Source organism: Manis javanica, chromosome 16 (assembly GCF_040802235.1).
Source record: "Manis javanica isolate MJ-LG chromosome 16, MJ_LKY, whole genome shotgun sequence".
NCBI lineage: Eukaryota > Metazoa > Chordata > Mammalia > Pholidota > Manidae > Manis > Manis javanica.
In genome coordinates this window covers 70,903,417-70,928,505 of record NC_133171.1, presented here as the reverse complement: position 1 = coordinate 70,928,505, position 25,089 = coordinate 70,903,417, and the positions used below count along the sequence as shown (strand labels likewise).

Genomic DNA, 25,089 nt, shown 5'->3' with positions numbered 1-25,089 from the left:
AAAATTGTTTAAAGTTAGATAGCAGGTAGAAAAAAAGTTTGGCAGAAAGTACCATGCTTACTTCCTTTAGAAATTGCCCAACTTTTTCATTACATACAGCCCCATACACAGAAGCACACAAAAAGGATGCTTCTCTTAATCCTCATCACAGAAGCTAATCTAAGTACATTTTTTTTTCACATTTCACATAATCCCTGTTTAGGAGGAAAGTAGCTGCTAATATGTAAAAAGAATGATTTAGCTTCAGTCTTAAAAATAACAATAAAGCAAAACAACTCAAAATAGAATACAAAGCCCCCCCCCCAAACATAGTATTTCACTCAGCTATAAAAATGGTAAAGTTTCTGAATCCAGTGATAATTTCATTTATGAAACAGAGGGACTAAATCTACATAAAAATAATACAGAATATCAACAAGGTTTAAGGACGATCTAGTTCTCATTATTTTTAAGGACAAATGTATGAAACTGGGAGAGATCTACATAATTAGTGGCCCCAATTCTTCATTCCTCCCCCCTTTATCCATGTTACTTGCAAATGTGACTTTGCACTTCCTTTCATCAAGAAGTGAAATTTATTGTCTTGTCCCTTGATACTAACTTCAGACATGTGATCTTTGGCCAACAGGATGTTAGCAGTTGTGATTGCAAGTGTAAGTTTGAGAGTGTACTCAGTCTTTCTGACTCCAGGTCTATATATGCTACTAGTCCTAAAAATCTTTAAGAAAATTTAAATGCCTTGAGATTTTACAACGGACGTAACCATATGTTCTGTGACAGCTGAGAAACTCTGTAATGTATATGGTGTGTATTTGTGTGTGAATATTATCAGCAATTTCAAACCCTACACAGGTGCACAGTTAACTTTTATTTTTAAACCCTTGGGACAGAAAAACACTAAGAAGTTCAACTCGCTATCTTTTCACTTTAGCAAGGAAGACATAATTTTCGTAAGTCATTAAAAATTCATATAGCTTAAAATTTTTTATTATGAGCAGTTAGAGAAGATGGGAAAAATAGGTTAAAAAATCAAACACACTATGGAGGAAGTACGAGAAGTTAAGAGGCACAGAAACTTCACCCAGGCTCTGAGGAATAAGTTACTACCAACATCTCATTTATTTGGTTTATGAGATTACTTTCTTAAATATCAAAAAGAAAAGTTTATTTTTGAAATAAAGTGTTTAAATATGTCTAAACCAGCATGTATCTAACAATTGGCAGCCCTTTCCTTCTGCAGTGGCCTATCTTAAAACAATGAAGCATTGTACAGCAATGGCATTTCAGATTCTATGATCAATAAAATTCACTGGTATATTATTAGATATATTAGAGCATTTGAGATATTAACAGTATTGGTCAATTAACAAGCTAGTTTGTTTATACAGTTTGAAAGTCTTTTTTATATTCAAACTGCCAGATTCTTATCTATATTCTCTGATACAGAGCTCTCATTTCACATTCAAAATCCACATTTATTTTATTGTTCTAGACCTTCCTTCAAATTAAGTCGTTTTACAAGCCTAGATGAGTCCAACTAGGATAATAAAATGACAGAAACTTCTAGAATCTCCACTGACAACACCCCAAAATGTTAATGTAGAAGTCTTTTAGAATAAAAGGGATGATAAGGTGACTCATTTCTACTTTCTTTCCTTCCCAAGAAACATGCATATTATACCAAACATACTTGTAAATATTAATAACATTTACTTACATTAACTATTTAATATTGATATACATGTTGAGAAAAAACATGTACATAGGTCAAAGGTAACAATTTACAAAATGCAATATAATACAAGGGAGAGCTACGTCATAGAATACAAACCAATTTGAAATCTAAAAGGGGAGAAAACACTGGGCATAAGTTGAGTAATTACCTTCTATTTTGTTAAAATAAAATTTAGTTAATTTTGCAAATATGAAGTTGCCATTTTGAATACTAAGTATGAATGGTACTTGTGATAGACATGCAAAACAGGCGTGAGAATCCCTTGCTTTGGTTATCAGTTAATTTCAAGCTTTTCTATTTTATGTAAAAAATGCACACTTCCCACTATTATACATTCTTCAGAAAAGTCAGTGGTTTATTGACAATACTAATTTTAAAAATTCATCATGTATGTATATATCTTCATATATTAACATTTTTTAAACCTTCTCTACTAACTATTTAGGAGAGATAAAAGTCTTAATAGTAACCCAATGAAATGACACAAAAAGTACTAAATTAACATACTAAAGGAGAGAAAAACTTACAGGACATTAAGTTACAGGCCAGGCAGTTAACTTATATGCCACTGGTGGAAGTATGAATTGAACAACCTCTTTGGAGACAATATTTGCCTGCTTTCTACCAAAATTGAAAATGCACATACCCTTGGAGTAGAGATTCTATCTCTAAAATTTTATACTGTGGATAGCCATACCTGTCAAAGCATGAAGGTATGCGTAATGTTTTTATTGCAGCATTGTTTGCGATAGCAAAGATGAGAAAGCAGCTGAAACACTCATCAAAGGAGACTGAGTAAGGGAAGTGTGGTAGAGCCATACCTTGCCTCACCGACTATTCAGCCACTGGAAGTGTAAGGTTGATTTTTAAGTGCTGTATAGAAAGATGCTCAAGAAAAATTAAGTGGAAAAAAACAAAGCTGAATGGTATATACACCAGTAAGTTCATTTATTTTAGAAATCAAAAAGAACATATACATATATGAACATCACATATGCATGTGTACACAAGTATGTGTTTGAATGTGTGTCTGTGACTGTATGTACACATTTCTGGATAGACTACCAAAAACCTGTTAATTATGATCCACCTTGTGAGTGTCTTTCATTTTCAAGTCAGTAAGAGTCAATGTCTTATTTTAAAGCATTATATTCTATGAGCTTTTATCATGCATACTTGTTTTATAATGAAAACAGAGCTACAGAGAAGTCAGTATTATAATGGTGTATACAATAAATAGAAGTCAGTCAAGCTTTCCCTCCCGAAAATAAAACTATGAGAAGTAGTAAAATCCTGTCAGTCTTTTAAGTCAGTTTTTATTAGTAAACCTTTATTGATATTGTTTATGATACAAGCATTTATTGATATACATTTATATATATATGCTTATGAATATGAGACATGAACACATTGATATATATATATATATATTGAGACAGCCTTAAGAGGCTTCACACTTGTAACTACTTAATTCAAACTTTAGTCAGCATTCTCTGTGTAAGACATAGCATGGGAACTTCATGTTGATAATTCATGATAATTTTGAATCATGAACACATTTGAGGTTACTTTGAGCACGTTGTACTTGATAAATGATACGCTCTAGTGATCTTAAGATACTTTTTGACCTAAGTTTATTAGTTGGGCGTTTTGAAAATAAATGTTATATGTCCAGGCTACAGAAGAACCCAAACTAAAACTTACCACTAATTGGAGTTCTCTGACTGAAAATTTACTCCACAGATCCACATATTTTGGAGTTACTCCCTTGTACCACCGCAAGGAATTGGGAGCTGTTCAAATGAGTTTCCAGCCTGAAAAGTTCATCACCTACCTTTGTAATTCTAAACACACAGGGTATGATGTGTTTACAAGTATGACTCTTGAAAGGCGCTTATTAAATCAAAGAACTCCAGTTATCAGTGGGACTCCTTATTTTCTCATTTTATTTGAACACAATTACCTACCTGTTAGAAACTGAGAGTAGTTATCAATCATTCCTATGTCAAATACATGTAGAAATAATCAACACATTTTAGTACAGTTCTTACAGTGACGGATGCATGTTCCCTACCTTGAGCTTGCAGTTGTCTTAGCAATTTGGCATCTGTGTTACCTACAGATTCAGCACCGCCCACATCAGGAGGCCGACCGCTGCGCTGGCTCACGCTGGTACCCTCTCCTGGTCGCTCTCCCTCTGGATCCGGTGGTCTTCCTCCATGAGCGTCCATTGCCCTCACACGGGGAATGGCATCCTCTTCTTTCAAAGGACACCACTGCATTCCCTTTTAATGAACATTTTATAGAAATAAAATATTATGAACAAAATAAACACAAGTGATCAATATGTCAGAAAATTCTAGGTAAACCTGCACATATTAATTTTTATAAAGCTGTTGTAACCTTTAGAAATTTTAGTTTCTAATTCAAGTTACATTTATAATTGTTCATGGCTTTTGGTATATATTTGGTATTCTTACTTTAATGATTTCAACTTTAAATACGCTGACAGATATATACCTGTACCTATAAACATATAAAGACATGTATCTTAATCACCATTTCTGAACCATAATGACTGTCAAGTTGGCAGGTATTTGGAAAGATCAGTTGAGTGATGACACCTCTGTGGATTGCTCTCAGGAGCATCAGGTCAACCAAACATGAAGCTATCCAAATAACAAACAGAAGATTCTCTTTACAGAAAAAACACAGCTAATAAAATCAAGAAGGAAAGTAAGAGTCAGACTATTAGCATTTTGCAGTATCTGATGAATTAATGGACCTAAGCATTACATTTGAATGGTTGCCAATCACCAAAAAAGGGAGACAACTGGACCGACAGCCTCTTGATGGAGGTTCACTTCATCACCTATAAACTAATCCTCCCCCTCCCAAAAAAACCAAACCTGGAAATGATTAAGCCTCTAGATTAAATCACTATAACTTAACAACGGGGAAAATTCATTGGCTGTGTATATTAAACTACACGGCAAAATCCAGTCTGAAGGAAATCCCACAAATTACCTAGTTTATTCAACAAATAAATTTCAAGAAGTGAAAACACTGTGGGAAGATTAAAGGGCCCTTAAGGGATGTATCAAACATGCCCAATGTTTGGATCTTACCTAGATTTTCATTCAAATGGACAGACTGTCCAGGAAATTCTGACAGTTAAGAATTTAAACAATGAAAATTTTAACAATGTCTGATATTTGATGATATCAAGAAATTATCATTTTAAATTATGATAATGGTATTCTTGGTATTCTGATACTTTTGTAGAAAACAACAATTCTTATCTTTTAGATACACTTACAGATGAAGTACATCGTCTAAGATTTGCTTCATCAAATTATGGAAGAGAAGGAGTAGATGGGAATATATGTAAAACAATATTGTTCATATGATAACTTCTAAAGCTGATGATAGGTAGATGATGTACATTATTTTGTCTACTTTTGTGATATTTCAGATTTCCCACTTTAAGTCTCCTCATGGAAACACATACACCAGCATAAGGCTAGTGTATTACAGGAATAAGCCTGCTTAGTGCATAGGTAATGATCAAGAGCTGGTTGTCCTACGTAAGGCAATCAAATCAAATACACTGTTACATGACCTTATTTAGAGTCCAAAGTAGTATGTCCAGACATAGGAAAAGCATCCTTTCAAAATAACCTTTCTAAAACAATTTTAGATTACCTTATACTTCTTTTTGGACAGAGAATTCCTTTGCTGTGAAGGTTAAGAAAAATTTTTAAATGTTTCTTATTCCTTCAAAGAATATCAAAGCAGGATTCAACCTCAACCACTCTGGGCACTTCTGCAGCCAGAGCCAGCAGTCCTGACTGCCCTTTATGCTGTTGTGCCAGGCTCAGAATCATGGCCTATTATGACCTCACACAGTGGGTGCCATGGACACAAGCACTGCTCTTGCCCCCATTATGGATGACAGTTACACCCCACAGTCCAAGCACCGTGCTTTGTCAGAGGCATTTTGAATGCACTGCTTACTTTAATCTTCATAATCATTTTACCTAGGAAGGTGGGTTTTACTGTCCCTATATTACCATTGAGGGAATCACAGGCCCAGTGAGGTTAAATCATTTCCTGAGGTACACTGGCAATAAATAAGGAACAGAAATGTGTGATTTGAACCCAGGACTGTCTCTCTCTAAAACCTGGGGTCTTAGCCACTACATGTACTTCACTGCTATTACAAAGACATTTTTATACTTGACACTGATCACAATATTCAGGCATGAAAGCACAGTCAAGATGACGCTATGGCAGGGTTACGGAAACAACCAAAGCATATACTCCGTGTCTACATGTCAAAAAATTATCTATACTAAATCTTTTCAGTAATTCCCATTTTAAATATTAATTCTGAGGACAGAATCTTTGCTGAGATTTCAAATGAAGTCAGTAGGATCAGCAGTTGTACTAACTGCATTTTTACACCATAAAACTCTAAGAAGGAAGCCAGCAGAACAGCTTTATATTCACCAGCATGGAGAGCTTTTGATTGAATTTCAAGGGTTCAATCAATCTTTTTTTTAAATCCAGTTATAATATTTAATAGTTATATTTTACTCAGTTAGGAAAATATACCTGTGTCCAAAAAGGAACAGATTATGTTGATGCCCAAAATTCACCTGACAAATGACACGATTTACATTTTGCTTTTGGCATCTATAAATAAAACTTTCTAAGGGCGTTTCATGTATTGGGCCATCTTCTAACTCCAGGATTTCATAAAATGAGAACTGATTGTTGAGAAAATCTCAAGCTTGTATTAAAAGTTTAATTCACTGAACACTCAAAACAATTGTGGGTGACGAAAAAAAGTATTTTTCTCAGTAAACTTTTCCTTAGAAAAAGCAAATACAATTTATATCATTTGATTCCTATGCTTTTTCATCATTCAGAAATCATGCATAAAAAGGAGTTTATTCTTTTTTTAATTTCTAAGACTAAGATAATAAATGGTTCCTGAAAATAATCTTTAAGATTTAAAAGAAACAGGATAAAGGGAAAAAGATGACTAAGAAGATAGAGATGGTGACAGAGCAAGCCTTTTATACCATTATAATTCTCCTTTCTACAGTTACTAATTTAAATCTTTCAGTAACACATTCATTTCTATAAATACTATGGTGAGAGAAAAGAAAAAAAAAGGTTTATGGAAATAGCCACCAGCATAAGGCTAGTGTATTACAGGAATAAGCCTGCTTAGTGTATAGGTAATGATCAAGAGCTGGTTGTCCTCTGTAAGGCAATCAAATCAAATACACTGTTACATGACCTTATTTAGAGTCCAAAGTAGTATATATCCAGACATAGGAAGAGCATCCTTTCAAAATAACCTTTCCAAAACAATTTTACATTACCTTATACTTCTTTTTTGACAGAGAATTCCTTTCCTGTGAAGATTTAAGAAAATTTTTTAAATGTTTCTTATTCCTTCAAAGAATATCAAAGCAGGATTCAACCTCAACCACTCTGGGCACTTCTGCAGCCAGAGCCAGCAGTCCTGACTGCCCTTTATGCTGTTGTGCCAGGCTCAGAATCATGGCCTATTATGACCTCACATGGCGGGTGACATGGACACAAGCACTGCTCTTGCCCCCATTATGGATGACAGTTACACCCCACAGTCCAAGCACCGTGCTTTGTCAGAGGCATTTTGAATGCACTGCTTACTTTAATCTTCATAATCATTTTACCTAGGAAGGTGGGTTTTACTGTCCCTATATTACCATTGAGGGAATCACAGGCCCAGTGAGGTTAAATCATTTCCTCAGGTACACTGGCAATAAGGAACAGAAATGTGTGATTTGAACCCAGGACTGTCTCTCTCTAAAACCTGGGGTCTTAGCCACTACATGTACTTCACTGCTATTACAAAGACATTTTTATACTTGACACTGATCACAATATTCAGGCATGAAAGCACAGTCAAGATGACGCTATGGCAGGGTTACGGAAACAACCAAAGCATATACTCAGCGTCTACATGTCAAAAAATTATCTATACTAAATCTTTTCAGTAATTCCCATTTTAAATATTAATTCTGAGGACAGAATCTTTGCTGAGATTTCAAATGAAGTCAGTAGGATCAGCAGTTGTACTAACTGCATTTTTACACCATAAAACTCTAAGAAGGAAGCCAGCAGAACAGCTTTATATTCACCAGCATGGAGAGCTTTTGATTGAATTTCAAGGGTTCAATCAATCTTTTTTTTAAATCCAGTTATAATATTTAATAGTTATATTTTACTCAGTTAGGAAAATATACCTGTGTCCAAAAAGGAACAGATTATGTTGATGCCCAAAATTCACCTGACAAATGACATCAATTACATTTTGCTTTTGGCATTTATAAATAAAACTTTCTAAGGGTGTTTCATATAACCGGCTATCCTATGACTCCAGGATTTCATAAAATGAGAACTGGATTGTTAGGAAAATCTTAAGTTTGTATTAAAAGTTTAATTCACTGAACACTCAAAAGAATTGTGGGTGACGAAAAAAAGAAGTATTTTTCTCAGTAAACTTTTCCTTAGAAAAAGCAAATACAATTTATATCATTTGATTCCTATGCTTTTTCATCATTCAGAAATTATGCATGAAAAGGAATTTATTCTTTTTTTAATTTCTAAGACTAAGATAATAAATGGTTCCTGAAAATAATCTTTGTTAAGATTTAAAAGAAACAGGATAAAGAGAAAAAAGATGACTATGAAGATAGAGATGGGGACAGATCAAGCCTTTTATACCATTATAGTTTTTTCTACAGTTACTAATTTAAATCATTTCTATAAATACTATGGTGAGAGAGAAGAAAAAAAAAGGTTTATGTTTTTCAGACTGAATGAAATAATCATAGTAAATGAGTAAAATTCACTCTACACTGTAACACATACCAGTATACTATTAGGCTGTAATGCGTCGTCATAAAGACAGTTTCCGCTACTTAAGACACTTGAGGCACCTACTCTATACAGGCACATTCTCTACAGTGTTTAAGTTGGAGAGCATCCTCTCCTCAAAGGACAAGCATCTCTAACTGGGACCTCAGACTCGGGTCACTCTGACTCAGGCGATCCCAGAACCTCACCTTGAGTATGTGATGAGTCTGAAAAAGGATGCAGAGGTCGGGACAGAAAGTTGTCTCAAATGTCCACTTAACAAAATAAAGATGGTCTGAATTAGGGCCTGAGAATTAGAGCTAGAAAAGCAGGTAAATAATGAGGCTCTTTTCTTGGAGAGGACTGCCTACATGTGAGGGAGAGAAGCCCGACTGGAGACCAGGCAGGTCTGAAGTGGCCTCTCAGTAACATGGAAAAGGGAAAGAGTAGTGAAGTTTTCTTCCTGAACGAAGTTAAGATAGAAGATGGAGAAATACTTGAGGAAAATGGCAAATAAATTTATTGCTTTCAAGTATTTCAAGATTAAAAAAGTTACCTCAAATGAATTGATTTTAGAATGTTTCCATTATTCAGAATTTTTTTAAGATTATGAAATTTTATTTAAATATGAGTTTCTATTTCAACACTCCTGTTACTCTTCATAAATGATACTCCAAAGTATAGCTGAACGTCTCATGAGCACCTGGTCTGTGTTCACTGTGCCTTCTGGACACTGAGCTGTCTAAGTAACTGGACTTCCTGTCTCACTGATAGCCGGAGCCCCCTGTCCACCGGCCCGTGTTCAGGTCTTAATAGGACGTGTGCTCAAGTCTCACTTGTGCTTTTATATCATTGCTGTCTTTATGTTCCTTTTGTTGCTCCCATTTTTGTTTGAGTTTATATACTTCAGGATGGTTTAATGGGGGGGAAAGCAGTAAATAAGTAAATGAGGAAACGCAATCCACCAAAAGTCAGCTTTCACTGAATGATTTGCCAACTTACAGAGATTTTTTTTTGCTGTTGTTTTGTTCTTTAACTTTTAGTATCACCAAACCTTTCCTTCAAGTATTTCCTCACAGATCTGTAGGCAACTGTCAATTTCTCACATTAATATTTGGGATGCCTAGTACTTCCTGACTGATCAATGTTATATAAATGAATGAATGAACTTACAGTTTTCAGAACTGGGAACTGTACCTATTCTAGGCCTTGCCTGAAATACCTGTGGTGAATGTTTTAAACCTGGATTAAGGTATCTGGTCTGACGGTTTTAGGTCTGTTAGTCATTCAGTGAATTAATCATTTACCAAATTATTTCTGGCTACACAATTTTCAGTAAATTTAACTATAGCTCAAATAAAACAAAGTTACCTTCATTTTTTAAAAAAACCACCTTTCTATTTGTAAGTGTACTTTCAGAATCCTTTATTTCCTGGTAATTAGTTTATAAAAAGACTTGGAATCATACCTAAAAGAGAATTGATCTTAGAGGCCTGCTAATAAATCTCTATATATTCTTCACATTACAGATGAGGGAATAAAGGTCTAGAAAAGTAGGCTTCAGAGGGGATTCTGAGAAGACTGTGGAACAGAAAATCCCTGGTATCACCTCTTCTCATGTACACACCTAGGAAACTACATACAATATGACCCACTCTGGAAATAACCTAAAGACAAAACAGAACTTCCATAGCTAATGATGAGAAGAGGCCACACTGAGAAGGGTAAAAGGGCAGAGCTGTGGTCAGCCCCATCTCCTGTCCTGTCCCGTCCCCCATGAATGAGAGGGAGCAGGCATGGGGGGGTGAGGGGATGAAGCCTACACTAGGGCCGCCCCGGGAAGATGAGCCATCTGGCTTTGAGGATCAGTGTGCTTAACTCTGGGACAGCCAGAGGACTCGCGGAGGCCTGGCCTCTGTTCCTGGAGGGTGGGAGTGCTGATGACCCATCTGAGACCCAGCAGTTTGCAAAGCACCTAAATTATATGTGATTTATAAATTAACACTGGGATGTGTGTCAGAGGGATGGGATATCCTGGAGATGTATCCAGGGGAAGAGGGGCTGCGGGGGGCCATTTTTCTTGCCGTCCCTCAGCCTAGCTGGCCAGACACTTACAGGAGTCTGTTCTGACACTCTCTGTGGGACTCAGCAAAGGCCGTCCTAAGAGGGAAGTATACTGCAACACAGGCCTACCTCAGAAAAGAGGGACAATCCCATATAAACAGTCTAAACTCACAGTGAAACTAGAAAAAAAAACAAAAGAGGGCAAAAGTCAGCAGAAGGGGGGACATAAAATTAGAGCACAAATACATAAAATCGAGAAGGATAAAACAATAGAAAGAATCAATGGAAGTGGGAGCTGTTTCTTAGAGAAAATAAACAAAATAGATAAGTCCCTAGCCAGACATAACAAGAAAAAAAGGAGTCTACACAAGTAAGCAGAATCAGAAATGATAAAGGAAGAATCACTATGGGCACCACAGAAATACAAAGAATGATGATAGAATACTATGAAAAAATATATGCTAACAAATTGGATAACCTAGAAGAAACAGACAACTTTCTAGAAAAATACAACCTTCCACGACTGACTCAAGAAAAACAGAAAATCTGAACAGACCAATTACCAGCAACGAAACTGAACTGGTAATCAAAAAACTACCTAAAGAACAAAACCCCTGGATCAGATGCCTAAACTGCTGAATTTAATGAAACATTTAAAGAAGACGTAACACCCATCCTCCTTAGTTTTCCAAAAAGTAGAAGAGGAGGGAACACTTCCAAACTCATTCTATGACACCAGCATCACTCTAATACCAAAAACAGGCAAAGACACCACAGAAAAAATTACACACCAATATCCCTGATGAGCATAGATGCAAAAATACTCAACAAAATATTAGCAAACCGAATTCAAAACTATTTTCAAAAAGATCATCCACCATGATCAAGTAGCATTTTTTCCAGGGATTCAAGGATGGTACAATATTAGAAAATCCAGCAACAAAAAGGACAAAAACCACATGATCATCTCCATGGACATTGAAAAAGCATTCGACAAAATTCAACATCCTTCATGATACAAACTCTCAACAAAAAGGGTATAGCGGGCAAGTACCTCAACATAATAAAGGCCATATATGACAAACCCACGGCCAACATCATACTTAACTGCGAGAAGCTGAAAGTCTTTCCTTTTAAGATCGGGAACAAGACAAGAATTCCCACTCTTCTCACTTTTATTCAACAGAGTTATGGAGGTCCTTGCCACAGCAATTAGACACCACAAAGAAATAAAGGGCATCCAGATTGGTAAGGGAGAAGTTGTTTGCAGATGACATGATATTGTACATAAAAAGCCCTAAATAATCCACTTCAAAACTGCTGGATCTAATATCTGCATTCAGCAAAGTTGCAGGATACAAAACTAATACACAGAAATCTCTTGCATTCCTATACACTAACTATAAATGAGCAGAAATAGAAATCAGGAAAACAATTCCTTTCACATTTACATCAAAAAGAAGAAAATAGCTAGGAATAAACCTAACCAAGAAGTAAAAGAAATATATTCTGAAACTACAAGATACTCATGAGAGAAATTAAAGAAGATACCAACAAATGGAAGGAAACACATCCTGTGCTCATGGATACGAAGAACTAATACTGTCAAAACGGCCATCTTGCCTAACGCAATCTACAGATTCAATGCAATCCCTATCAAAATACCAACAGCAGTCTTCAAATAGTTCTACAATTTGTATGGAACCATAGGGAACCCAAATAGTCAAAGCAATGCTGAGAACGAAGAATAAAGTGGAGGGTTGGGGGGATCATGCTCCCCGACTTCAAGCTCTACTACAAGGCCACAGTAATTAAGACAATTTGGTACTGGCACAAGAACAGACCCATAGACCAATGGAACAGACTAGAGAACCCAGATATTAACCCAAGCATATATGGTCAATTAATATAAAATTAAGGAGCCATGGATACACAATGGGGAAATGACAACCTCTTCAACAACTGGTGTTGGCAAAACTGGACAGCTACATGCAAGAGAATGAACCTGGATTGTTGTCTAATCCCACACACAAAAGCAAACTCAAAATGGATCAAAGGCCTGAATGTAAGTCATGAAACCATAAAACTCTTAAGAAGATCACATAGGCGAAAATCTCTTGAATATAAACATGAGCAATTTTTTCCTGAACTCACCTCCTCAGGCAAGGGAAACAAAATAAAAAATGAACAAATGGGACTACATCATGTTAAAAAGCTTCTGTACAGCAAAGGATAGATACCATCAGCAGAACAAAAATGCACCCTACAGTATGGGAGAATATATTTGTAAATGACATATCCAACAAGGGGTGGAACATCCAAAATAAATGACTCACACACCTGAACACCCAAAAAGCAAATAACCCTTTTAAAAAATAGGCGGAAGATATGAACAGACACTTCTCCAAAGAAGAAATTCAAATGGCAATCAGGCACGTGAAAAGATGCTCCACATTGCTAATTATCAGGGAAATACAAATTAAAACCACAGTAAGGTATTCACCATACCAGTTAGGGTGGCCAACATCAAAAGATTAGGAACAACAAATGCTGGCGAGGATGGCGAGAAAGAGGAACAGTCCTACACTGCTGGTGGGAATGTAAATTAGTTCAACCATTGTGGAAAGTAGTATTGGAGGTTCCTCAAAACACTCAAAATAGAGATATCATGTAACCTGGGAATTCCACCCCTAGGAATTTACACAAAGAAAACAAATTCTCACATTCAAAAAGACATATGCAACTCCTGCCCCCATGTTTATTGCAGCACTATTTACAATAGCCAAGAAAGGGAAGCAAACTAAGTGCCCATCAGTAGATGAATGGATAAAGAAGAGGTGGTACATATACACAATAGAATACTATTCAACCATAAGAAAGAAGCAAATCCCACCATTTGCAACAACACGGATGGAGCTAGAGGGTATTATGCTCAGTGACATAAGCCAGGTCGAGAAAGACAAGTACCAAATGATTTCACTCATCTGTGCAGTGTTAATAACCAAGCAAAAGTTAAAGGAACATAACAGCAGCAGACTCACAGAACCCAAGACTGGACTAATAGTTACCAAAAGGAAAGGGACTGGTGAGAGCGGGTGGGAAGGTAGGGAGAAGGGGAATAATGGGCATTATGATTAGTACCAATAACATAGTTGGAGAAACGAGGAAGGCAGTATAGCACAGAGAAGAGAAGTAGTGACTCTACAGCATCTTAGTACGCTGATGGACAGTGACTGTAAGGTCGTATGTGGTGGGGATGTGATAATGGGGGGAATCTAGTAAGCACAATGTTGCTCATGTGATTGTATATTAATGATACCAAATTAAAATAAATATTTCATGAAAGAATAAATGAATGAAAAAAAAGACAGAGAACACTTCCTCTACAAGAGATTCCGGTAATTGGAGAGCTTCACTGGAGAATTCTACCTAACTCTTAACGAATTAATGTCAATCTTTCTCAAAATCTTCCAAAAAACAGAGTACTTCCAAGCTCATGCTATGAGGCCACCATTACCCTGGTATCAATCCAGATTAGGATGTCATGAAAAAACACAACTGCAGACCAATATTCTTATTGAAAATAGATGCAAAATTCTTACTATGCTGATGCACAGCACCTGTAATGGGGTTTGTGTTGTGGACTTGATAATAAGGGGGAATGTAGTAACCACACTGTTGCTCATGTGAAACATTCATAAGACTATATATCAATGATACCTTAATAAAAAATAATAAAAAAATAGATGAGCATTTTCTAAAAATATTAGGTAACCAAATTCAAGGTCACATTAAATGATTTCCCACATGACCAGCTGACACTTATCCCAAGAAGGCAAGGATGGTTCAATATGCAAATCATATGAGATTAGTAGAAGTAAATGAAAAAAATCACATCATCTCAGTAGAGTCAGAATAAGCATGCTACAAAATACAATATACTTTCACCACAAAAACCTGCAAGAAACAGCAGAGAAGGAACAACCTCAGCATGATAATGTCCCTATACAACAAACCTACAGTAAACATTATACTCAGCAGTGAAACATTGAAAGCTTCCCCTCTAAGGCCAAGAAGACAAGGACTCTTGAGCCTACACATAATGATGTTGGAGAACTTTGGACTTTAACCCGAAGACAAGGACTCTTGAGCCTACACATAATGATGTTGGAGAACTTTGGACTTTAACCCAACTGAGGTCATAAAAATGACAGAAAGTCTATGGACCAGAATGCAGACATATTTTTCTCATAGTTGATGCACTTGCTGATATTTAAAGCTGGTCTGCAGGTGAGAATTATCAACAATTTTAATTTCCTAATGTGGGTCATGTAGTATTTCTGTGGTAAATTGTGCCTCTAATTGGAAAAATACAGTGGACAATTTTCTATGATGGTGCAAATATAGTGGTGCAGTGACCACTGGAAAATCTGAATGAAGGAATATCAGGGATATTGCAGGTTTTCTGTAAGTCTGAAATTATCTGAAAACACTCTTCTAAATGACTGTGTTCATACTATGCCATTAAGTCGATCTGACTGCAAAATGTTACAGATGAAGAGCTTGATTTACCAGAGATGAACCAAGTTGTAAAGCTAAAGCTAATCAACCTTGTAAGAAACTGAACATTTAGAAGGCAGTACATGAGTATTGTATTAATGTTACTGTACCTACAGTGTGAAGGATAATTTGTGGAGCCTGGGGAAACACTGCGAACTTTAAGCCCCTTTTTCTATCATGATGCCTTTCCTTACCTGGCTACTATGAAAATTCTCTAATCCTTGCCACAGGGCACAGGACAGGGACAAGGGCATTCCCTCTTACCGCCACTCCCCCCATTAAGGCCCATGGTGCCCCTGAACTACTGCATCCAGTCCTCTCCACGAGGCTGACGGAGGGCGGAAGCTGGGGTCTCAGCTGTCATTTTGCTTCTTGCGTGGTACTGCTCTGAGTCTGTCCCTGCAGGTATGACCCAGCAACATGAAGAGAGGGGACTAGAGAGAGAGAGAATCACCACTCCGGCTCTGCTGGGGTGGGATTCTCTTAGGACAAATTACCGGGTAAGCGGCAGGAAGGAGCAACGTGACCTTGCGGGGAATTTATGGTGCAGAGGTATGTGGGCTATGTGATGAAGAGACCATCCCCTGTGCTGCCGTAGGGGACTACATGTTATTGGTGCACTGTGACACAGGTTAACATGACTCAAACGTTAATATATGGAATATCAAAGGAGAATATACACTGTGCTGAATCCAAATCTTGATACAAAATATTATTAAATTGTATGAAAATTAGCACTGTGGAATTGAGAGACTAGAAATAAATTTTAGGTGTCTCCTGACAATTTTAAGACTCTCCTGAAAACTGACAATTTAATCAATCAGCATGATTAATAGTTCACTCGATTTTAAAAACACAATGAGAGGATATAAATTTGGAAGTATGTTGTATGAATGTAAAACTTTAATAAAGCACATGGATATACTTTATGAATTTGAAAATCAAAAACAGTAAATTGAAAATATTTCTGGCTTTAGTACAAATATGTGCACTTGAAATATTACATTGTGAGATATAATACATACACTCTTTAAATATTTAAGAGAATTTCAATTATTCCAATGTCATAGAAAATTAACCATTATGAGAATTAATAGAAGCATCGGTAAAAAGCATCTGAATTCCATGGTCAGATACTGTCCACAATTCCAGCAGACAATCCCCTGAATGTACACCTACTTCCCCTGTGTGTGAATCTGTGTCAGGCTTCCTCCATGAAAACAATTCAGAAGAAGTAAAACCTACAGCATGCTATTTTACATGCCTTGTAAAATAAAGATTCTGTACAATAGTGATGAGAAACTAAAACAAAACCCGTTAATAGTCCAGAAAATTTCAGATTCCTTAAGTAATTAAGAAAACTTCCTCAGGAGTTGTAACACATAAAATACATAGTGCTAAACTCAGAAGCACGCTGGCACAGATAGACTCTCAAATTTAATGCAATTGATCATGATGAGATGATCATATGAATCATAAGCAAATGGTTAAAAAACAGCTCTAGTGAAAAACCAGGACAATATGTAATTCCTCATGCTTATTAGAATGCCTGTCGTCTAGCTAACCAAGAAAGAACATTAGGTAGAAAGTATATTAGAGGAATGTAAAGCTAAAGCAAGGTTTATGTACATTTTTTTCTGAAGCTCAAAATAGACCAAAAAAGTAAAGGAATGAGCATGCTAAAAAGAAACTTGAATTTTCCATTATTACAAGAAGGAAGCACATAAAAAAAGGAAGGAGATTAGAAATATCTCACTGTTATCTCAGAAACCAAGATACACAAAAGTGAAGTACCTTCAGATTTTCTACTTGGAACCTGAGAAAATCTGTTTTCCATAAATGCATCTCATTTGGAAAAAGCAGCCAATGTTTTGGCTCTTAAGCGTTACAGTGATTTCAGTCCTAACGATGTTTAGTAGCTGTGCAGGCATTCCCTGTCTAATAAAGGCCCTCAGACATCTCATTGATACAGAAGACTGGGTCCATCAATTATGACCCACAGTATGGGAATCAGAATGTGTACGTTCAGATTAAAGAAAATGGGAGTTTGCAAACCAAGATAAAGCAAACTAAAATGGCCCAGGACTCTGATTTCCCCCTCAAGGCCACAGACAGACTCTTGACTCATGTATCCTTGACTTGTTTTACAGGAATTTAGGCTCCACCAGATGAGCCACCTCCTGACAATGAGGAGCACGTGGACTCTAGCCTCGGTGAAGCCAGAAGACTGACAGCTAACACTCCTCAAACAGTCTCCTGTCACCTCATCACGGACCCGTCAGAACAATGCCACAAGCTCATCACACATCCTGCAACCCTTTCCCATAACCTTTATAAGCCCTTGTTTAGAAGCCAATAGTGAGTGCAGAGCTTTAAGCTTTAGCTATCCATTCTCCTTGCTTGGGGAACGCCCACCTTCTTACGCAATGTCAAAAAAAACCACATCTCAAAGTCAGGGATTGGTTTCACTGCTCAGGTCAGTGTTTGGCTTTGCTGTATGTTGGCTGAGTGGAAACAGGTTTGTTTCATTTGGTAACAACTTCACCTTAGATGGTTTTAAGCAGCATGCAGTAAGTGGCATGAAGAGAAAAGACATCATCATATTTTGATCTTCCAAACCTGATTCATGAAATCTGCTCACTCTAATCATGTATCAAAATAGATAGATGTTCCCTTGGTTAATTTATGCATGTTTTAACAAATACATTCACACAGAGGTCTGGCAAAGAACATATTAGTAGATGAAGATAATTTTTAAAAATTATGTTCAACACTAATTCAGGAGAAATCATCAAGCACAATGATAATCCAGTTTGAAAATGACAAGCTACAAGGGATATTAACATACTGATAAGTTAGCTTTTTGAAAGCTAGGGACATTAAAGCATACTAAATTCTGGTTTGGCATCAATAAAGTAGTAGAACTCACAATAACGTTCTGAATTTTAATGTACTTAAACTTCCACTTTTCCGTGGATCTCAATCACTTTAATGTTGGAAAAGTAACAATACAGGTGAGTGAAGGGACTTGCTAGGGTGTGACTTTTTTCTCTTTGCCTCAGGTTGCAGGGAAGACAGGCTGGTCCCATTTCTTTATATGAATTTTATGACTGTGTATATGATGCTGAAGTGGGATTTCTCTACAGAAACAATCCTGAATCAAAATGATACAGAACAATATAAAGTTAATCCTTAGAAACCCTCAGTGAATGAGGAACATTGCACATTAATTATTGCAGGGTCCGATCTTTAAAGATGATTCAGAGAAGGGCACAAAGCTCTAAGAGCTGGCTCATTCCTCACTTGATCTGCTTCCATAAAGCATTTTAAATTCACAAAATATTCTTCTTTCTGGGCACACACTATGCCCCAGACCTTAGAGGTATTATATAATCTAATTCTGGTCTTTCATAACAGTTTTTTTGTATAGATAAAATCAGCCCTATTTACCTTTCTAAGAAATTTTATGCAACACACGTAAAAAAAATGTTACAATACTATGTGAGAATTTAATAAAGAAAAGCATTTAGGTATATGATAGAAAATGGCAGGTTCTGTACTCACTCCTTACAGAAACATCCAGAAGAAATCATGGCAAAGCCCCATCTGCAGGTGTCAGGACCCCACGCAGGACGCATTTTCCTCCTGGTGGACTGCGCTCCAAGTCATCCCAAAGTTGCAGCCCAGCCTCCTGGGTCCTGCAGATACAAAAGCTCAAGTCTTCACTCTAGCAAACGTACCAGAGTGCACAGGAGGAGCACACGTGCTCAGTGCGTGCCAGAAAAGGCAGGTTCAGCATCCCATAGCTCAAACATAGCCCCTACTGATGGTTGGGCCCCTTCTTAGAAGTCCTGGTAAAGGGCTCAAATCCAATACATAATTATTCAGTGAAAATACATGGTTAAGTTCAAACAGAAATGGAGCCTGATGTTCTGTGCCCAGATGGTATTTTACACATACACCATAAACTTAAGATCAAAGTGAACATAAAAATTTCTGATTTTCAGTCAACCATTAACATGATTGGAATATGTAAGAAACAGTATCATTTATATCCACCAAAACTAAAAAATGCAAAAATACAAATGCTCAAATATAAATGCAACAAAATACTTGTAGATCTCTGGGGGAAAAACATGTGAAACATTTTTGACAGCAATGAAAGAAAAAAACAAAACAACTGAGATATACTGTCCATGATCAAAATTCCATTACTAAGATGTCCATTTTCCTCAAATGGACTTAGAGACCCCAAGTAATCCCAACAATAACCTTACCACACTATATTGCAGGAATTGACAACTCATTTGAATACCTGTTCATCTATATAATGATAAAGAAAAAGGTGAACTCGAATGTTAAAATTTCAAGCTACAATAATCAAAGGAACATATTTAAAATGAATACACACAGGGACTCTCTTGTCCCCTCCTGGTGTGAGCCAGGAGCTCTGTCCTTTTACTTTATCTCTAAATAAAAGCCTGTACCTTGCTCTCCTACCTTGAGTGTTTATGAAGCTCATTCTTCGGCTTTGTGAACAGAACCCCGGCATCAGAATGGCCCCAAACAAGTCTCCTAACCACAAAAGCACTGACACCACCTTCTCTGCCCTGATAGAAACCACTGAAGAAACAGAACTTGACAGCCCTTGACTGAGACTTCATGGTAACTGTCCAAAGCAGCAGTTTCATCCTAATGGATCCAGAAGATGACTGAGAAATTAGATTTTGCCTTGCTATTAAAAAATCATCAAACTAACTACCAAACTTCTAGAAAAAAAATAACAGAACACGTCTTTTTAGTTGCCCTGTTTGTTATCTGTGCTCCAACAACAAGGATCCTCCTGGCTACAAGTGGATAACAGACTTGCCAAGCATGTAACTCCAATTTCAGGAAGCAAGCAACTTACATATTAGATAGTTATAAAACTGCACTAGATTAAGTGGACAAATTGCTTTTCCATTCTACAGTATTACCTGATCTGTAAACCTGTCCTCATTAGCCTGAATATTTTCAAACACCTAAAACTCAACTAGTTTGAATCATCTGCTTTACCAGTCAAAACCAAACGTGTGCTTGACCCCTCCATTAAAAAAACCCAGCTGTCTTAATGTTGATGTCTAGAACAAACACCTACCAGAGGTTTCCACAGGTCATTCACCCTTCTACTGGGCAAGTGTGTTTAGATGCAACCTTCTGATTTAAATGTCAAGCCACACTATCAATTGTACTTCTTTTCTCCTGATGAATAAAATAAAAATAAATACATAAATACACACAGATAAATGAAATAGAACAGAGTTCACAAATGGACCCAACAAAATTACAGAAACTTGGACCTCACCAAAGAAATGAAAGCACTTCCACACAGAAAACAGGGCCTTTAGAGTTTATTCTTCCATTTTCTTATTTAGAGTTCACCACCATCAACAAATGGAGACGAGGCAAAAGGACAGCCATGTGTAAATGAACACAGACAACTCAAGTCAGAAATGAAAGTGACAACTGACACAACAGAAACACAAAGGACTGCAAGAAGCTGTTATAAAAAGCTCCTGGAAATGCACAATATTCCAAAACTGAACCAGACAGAAGAAATAGAAAATCTCTACTGACAGATTGACAGTAATGAACAGCACTGATAATCAAAACAAAAAAAAACAAAAAAAAAAACAAAAAAAAAAACAATCCTTACAAAGTCAAGGACCAGATGGTTTTCAAAATTACTTCCACCAAAGATTTAAAGTACAGTTAATATTTACCTTTCTCAAATCACTTCTAAACCTTGAAAAGGAAGGAAAACTTCACGCCTTTTTATTAGATCAGCATCACCCCAATACCAAATCCAACAAAAACAGTACAAAAAAGGAACACTAAGACACCACCATCCTTGGTGAACACATTTGTGAAAATCCTCAAAAAAATTACCAGCAAACTGAATTAAAAAATACATTACCAAATTCATTAACCAAGAAGAAGTAGATTTATTCCAGGGATGCAAAGAGGGTGAAATATCTGCAAATCAATGTGACACATCCCATTAACAAAAGGAAGGATAAAAACTATCGTCATCACAATAGGTCCTAAAAAGGATCACAAAACCCAACATGCTTTTATGCTAAAAACTCAACAAAGTGTGCATAGAGGGAACATAGATCAACATAACAGAGGCCATATATGAAAAACTCACAGCTGCCATCACACTGAATTGCAAAAAGCTGAAAGCTTTTCCTCTAAGGTCAGAAACAAGACAAGAATGCCCACTGTCACCACTTTTATTAAACATAGTCCTGAAAGTCCCAGCCATGGCAACCAGACAAGTAAAAGGCATCCAAGTTGGTAAGGAAGAAGTCAAATTTCCCCTACTTACAGGTGACATGATACTGTATAGAGAAAACCCTAAAAACTGCATCAAAAAACTACTAGAATTAATAAATGAACTCAGTAAAAGTCACAACAAACAAAACCAATGTGCAAAAATCTGCCACATTTACACAGACAAATGAACTACCAGGAAGAGATTTAAGAAAGAATCCCATTTATGACTGCCTCAAAAAGGATAAAATCACTGGGAATAAAATTCAACCAAGGCAGGTAAAGTCCTGTACTCTCAAAACTAAGACACTGATGAAAGAAATTGAGGAAGACACAAATAAATGCAAGGCTATCCCACGCTCCTGGATAGGATGAATGAATATTGTTAAAATGGCCATATCATCCAAAGCAACTTATAGATTCAATGCAATCCCTATCAAAAAACCAATGGCATTTTTCACTCAACTAGAGGAAAAGATCCTAAAATTTATATGCAACCTCAAAAGACCCTGAAGAGTCAAAGAAATCTTGACAATGAAGAACAATGCTGGGGGTAAAGAGCTATACTACAAAGCTGCAGTGAATTAAACAGTATGGTACTGACACAAGAATATATGAATCAGTGGAACTGAACAGATAACTAAGAAATAAACCCACACGTATATGGTCAGTTAAAATATGACAAAAGAGGCAAGAATATACAATGGGGAAAAGACAGTCTCTTCAATAAATGGTGCTGGGAAAACCAGACACCTACATGCAGGAGAATGGTATTGCATCACTGTAACATCATGCACAAACCTTAATTCAAAATGGATTAAATACCTAAAGGCATGAAAGCACAAAGCTTTTTAAAGAAAAGATGGGCATGAATCTCTTGAAAATCAGCAAGAGTAAATTTTTTCTCGACACACCTCCCCAGGCAAGGGAAACTAAACAAAGAATAAACAAGAGGAGGCTCATTGATCTAAAACGTTTCTGTATAGGAAAGGACAACATCAACAAAATGAAAAGGCAACGTACTGTAAGGAAAAACATATCTGAAAGTGATATATCTGATAAGGGGCGGATATCCAATATATATTGGATAAATATACCACAAAACAAAGAACCCATTAAAATATGGGCAGAGAACCTGAACAGACATTTTTCCAAAGAGGGCATACAGATGGTTTACAGTCACATGAAAAGATGCTCCACATCACTTCACTAATCATCAGGCAAATGCAAATTAAAACCACGAGGGGACTCACTCAAGATGGAGACGTGAGTAGGGCGGCAGAAGTATCCTCCCAAAACCATAAAGATTTTGAAAATACACCAAATGCAACTACTCCTAAAAGAGAGACCAGAAGATACAGTACAACAGCCAGGCTACATCTACATGTGCGGCACCGTAGCGCCTCACGAAGGGGGTAAGATACAAACCAGGGCCCGGTGGGACCCGAGTGCGCCCCTCACCCCAGCTCCTTGGCGGGAGGAGAGGACGCGGAGCGGGGAGGGAGAGGGAGCCCAGGACTGCTAAATACCCAGGCCCAGACATCCACACTGGGAGCAGAGACACACAGTGCGTGGTGTGCTGGACACTAGGGAAACAGAACAGTAAAACCTGCGAGTGGGTGAGTGCAGCTGGCGCCCCTGGGACAAAAGAAAAGCAAGTGCTTTTTGAAAGTCTGTAAGGGACAGGGGCCTCACAGCTGGACAGAAGCGTCCCGGCACACTCAACACAGCAGCTGGGAATCACGGGGAACTCTGGGCGCCCTAATCCCCTGGGTGGCAGCAGGACTTAAGAGTCCCCTCACGGCAATGAACAGCCTCCGGCCCGTTCCCTCTCCGACAAAGCTCTGCCATAGTGGAGGAGCAACCTGAGGCCGGCTACACCGAGAGCAGCAGCTCGGGCCAGACTTAGAGGCCACATCTGCGTGCAGCTGCCCGGCACAAGCCACTAGGGGTCGCTGTTCTCACAGGACAGGAAGGCCACAAACTAGCAAGATGGGATGTTCTCCCAGCTGATACACACACCAACTCCCCAAAACTACCTCTATGGCAATGAAGTCAGAAGAATTTGATCCAGACCAGACTAACAGAGACAAAACCTGAGAAGGCGCTTGGGGAGATAGACCTAACCAATCTTCCTGAAAAAGAATTCAAAATAAAGGTCATAACCATGCTGATGGAGCTACAGAGAAAAATGCAAGAGCTAACAGACAAAGTAGGGAGGGAGACTACAAAAATGAAACAATCTCTGGAAAGATGTGAAAACAGAATGGATGAGATGCAAAAGGCCATTGATGAAATAGAAACCACAGAACAAGAATGCATAGAAGCTGGCACAGAGAGAGATAAAAGGATCTGCAGGAATGAAACAATATTAAGAGAAGTATGTTACCAATCCAAAAGGAACAATATCCACATTATAGGGGTACCAGAAGAAGAGAGAAAAAAAGGGATAGAAAGTGTATTTGAAGAAGTAATTGCTGAAAAATAGAAAGTGTATTTGAAGAAGTAATTGCTGAAAACTTCCCCCAACTGGGGGTGGGGGGGATGATTGAACAGACCACGGAAGTACACAGTCCTCCCAAAAGAGGGGACCCAAGGAAAACAACACCAAGACACATAATAAATAAAACTGAAAAGATCAAGGACAAGGAGAGAGTTTCAAAGGCAGCTAGACAAGGACAAAGGGCACCTACAAAGGAAATCCCAACAGGCTATCCTCAGACTTTTCAACAGAAACCTTACAGGCGAGAAGAGAATGGCATAACAACATATTTAATACAATGAAACATAAGGGCCTTGAACCAAGATTACTGTATTCAGCACGATTATCATTTAAATATGAAGGAGGGAGTAAACAATTCCCAGACAAGTAGAAGTTGAGGGAATTTGCCTCCCACAAACCACCTCTATAGGGTATTTTACAGGGACTGCTCGAGATGGCAGCACTCCTAAGGCTAAACAGATATCACCAGAGAAAATAGAATCACAGCAAAGAAAGCAGACCAACCAAATACAAACTAAGTGAAAAAATAAAATTAACTACCCACAAAAGCAGTCAAAGGAAACACAAAGGGGCACAGAATAAAAAACGCAATATATAAAGAATGGAGGGGGAGGAATAACAAGGGAGAGAAATAAAGAATCACCAGAGAGTGTTCATAACATCTCAATAAGCGAGTTAAGATAGACAGTAAGATACTAAAGAACCTAACCTTGAACCTTTGGTAACCATGAATCTAAAGCCTGCAATGGCAGTAAGTACATATCTTAAAACAATCACCCTAAATGTAAATGGACCGAATGCACCAATCAAAAGACAGAGTAATACAATGGATTAAAAAAAAGCAAGACTCACCTATATGCTACTTACAAGAGACATACATCAAACCCATAGACATGCAGACTAAAAGTCAAGGGATGAAAAACATATTCTATCCAAACAGGGAGAAAAAAGCAGGTGGTGCAGTACTAGTATCACACAAAATAGACATCAAACA

At 37.3% G+C, this 25,089-nt stretch overlaps 1 protein-coding gene across 1 annotated transcript in view; it reads right to left on the bottom strand.

Annotated features, from left to right (window-relative positions):
• Positions 1-25,089, bottom strand: part of LOC140846847 (bromodomain adjacent to zinc finger domain protein 2B-like) — a 102,433-nt gene that overhangs the window by 50,533 nt on the left and 26,811 nt on the right. The window contains exons 4-5 of the mRNA XM_073224893.1: positions 18,842-18,975; positions 3,810-4,020 (exon numbers count right to left, since the gene is read on the bottom strand). Coding sequence (XP_073080994.1) covers positions 3,810-4,017 — 208 coding nt within the window. The 5' untranslated portion in view covers positions 4,018-4,020; positions 18,842-18,975. The remainder of the gene's footprint in view (positions 1-3,809; positions 4,021-18,841; positions 18,976-25,089) is intronic.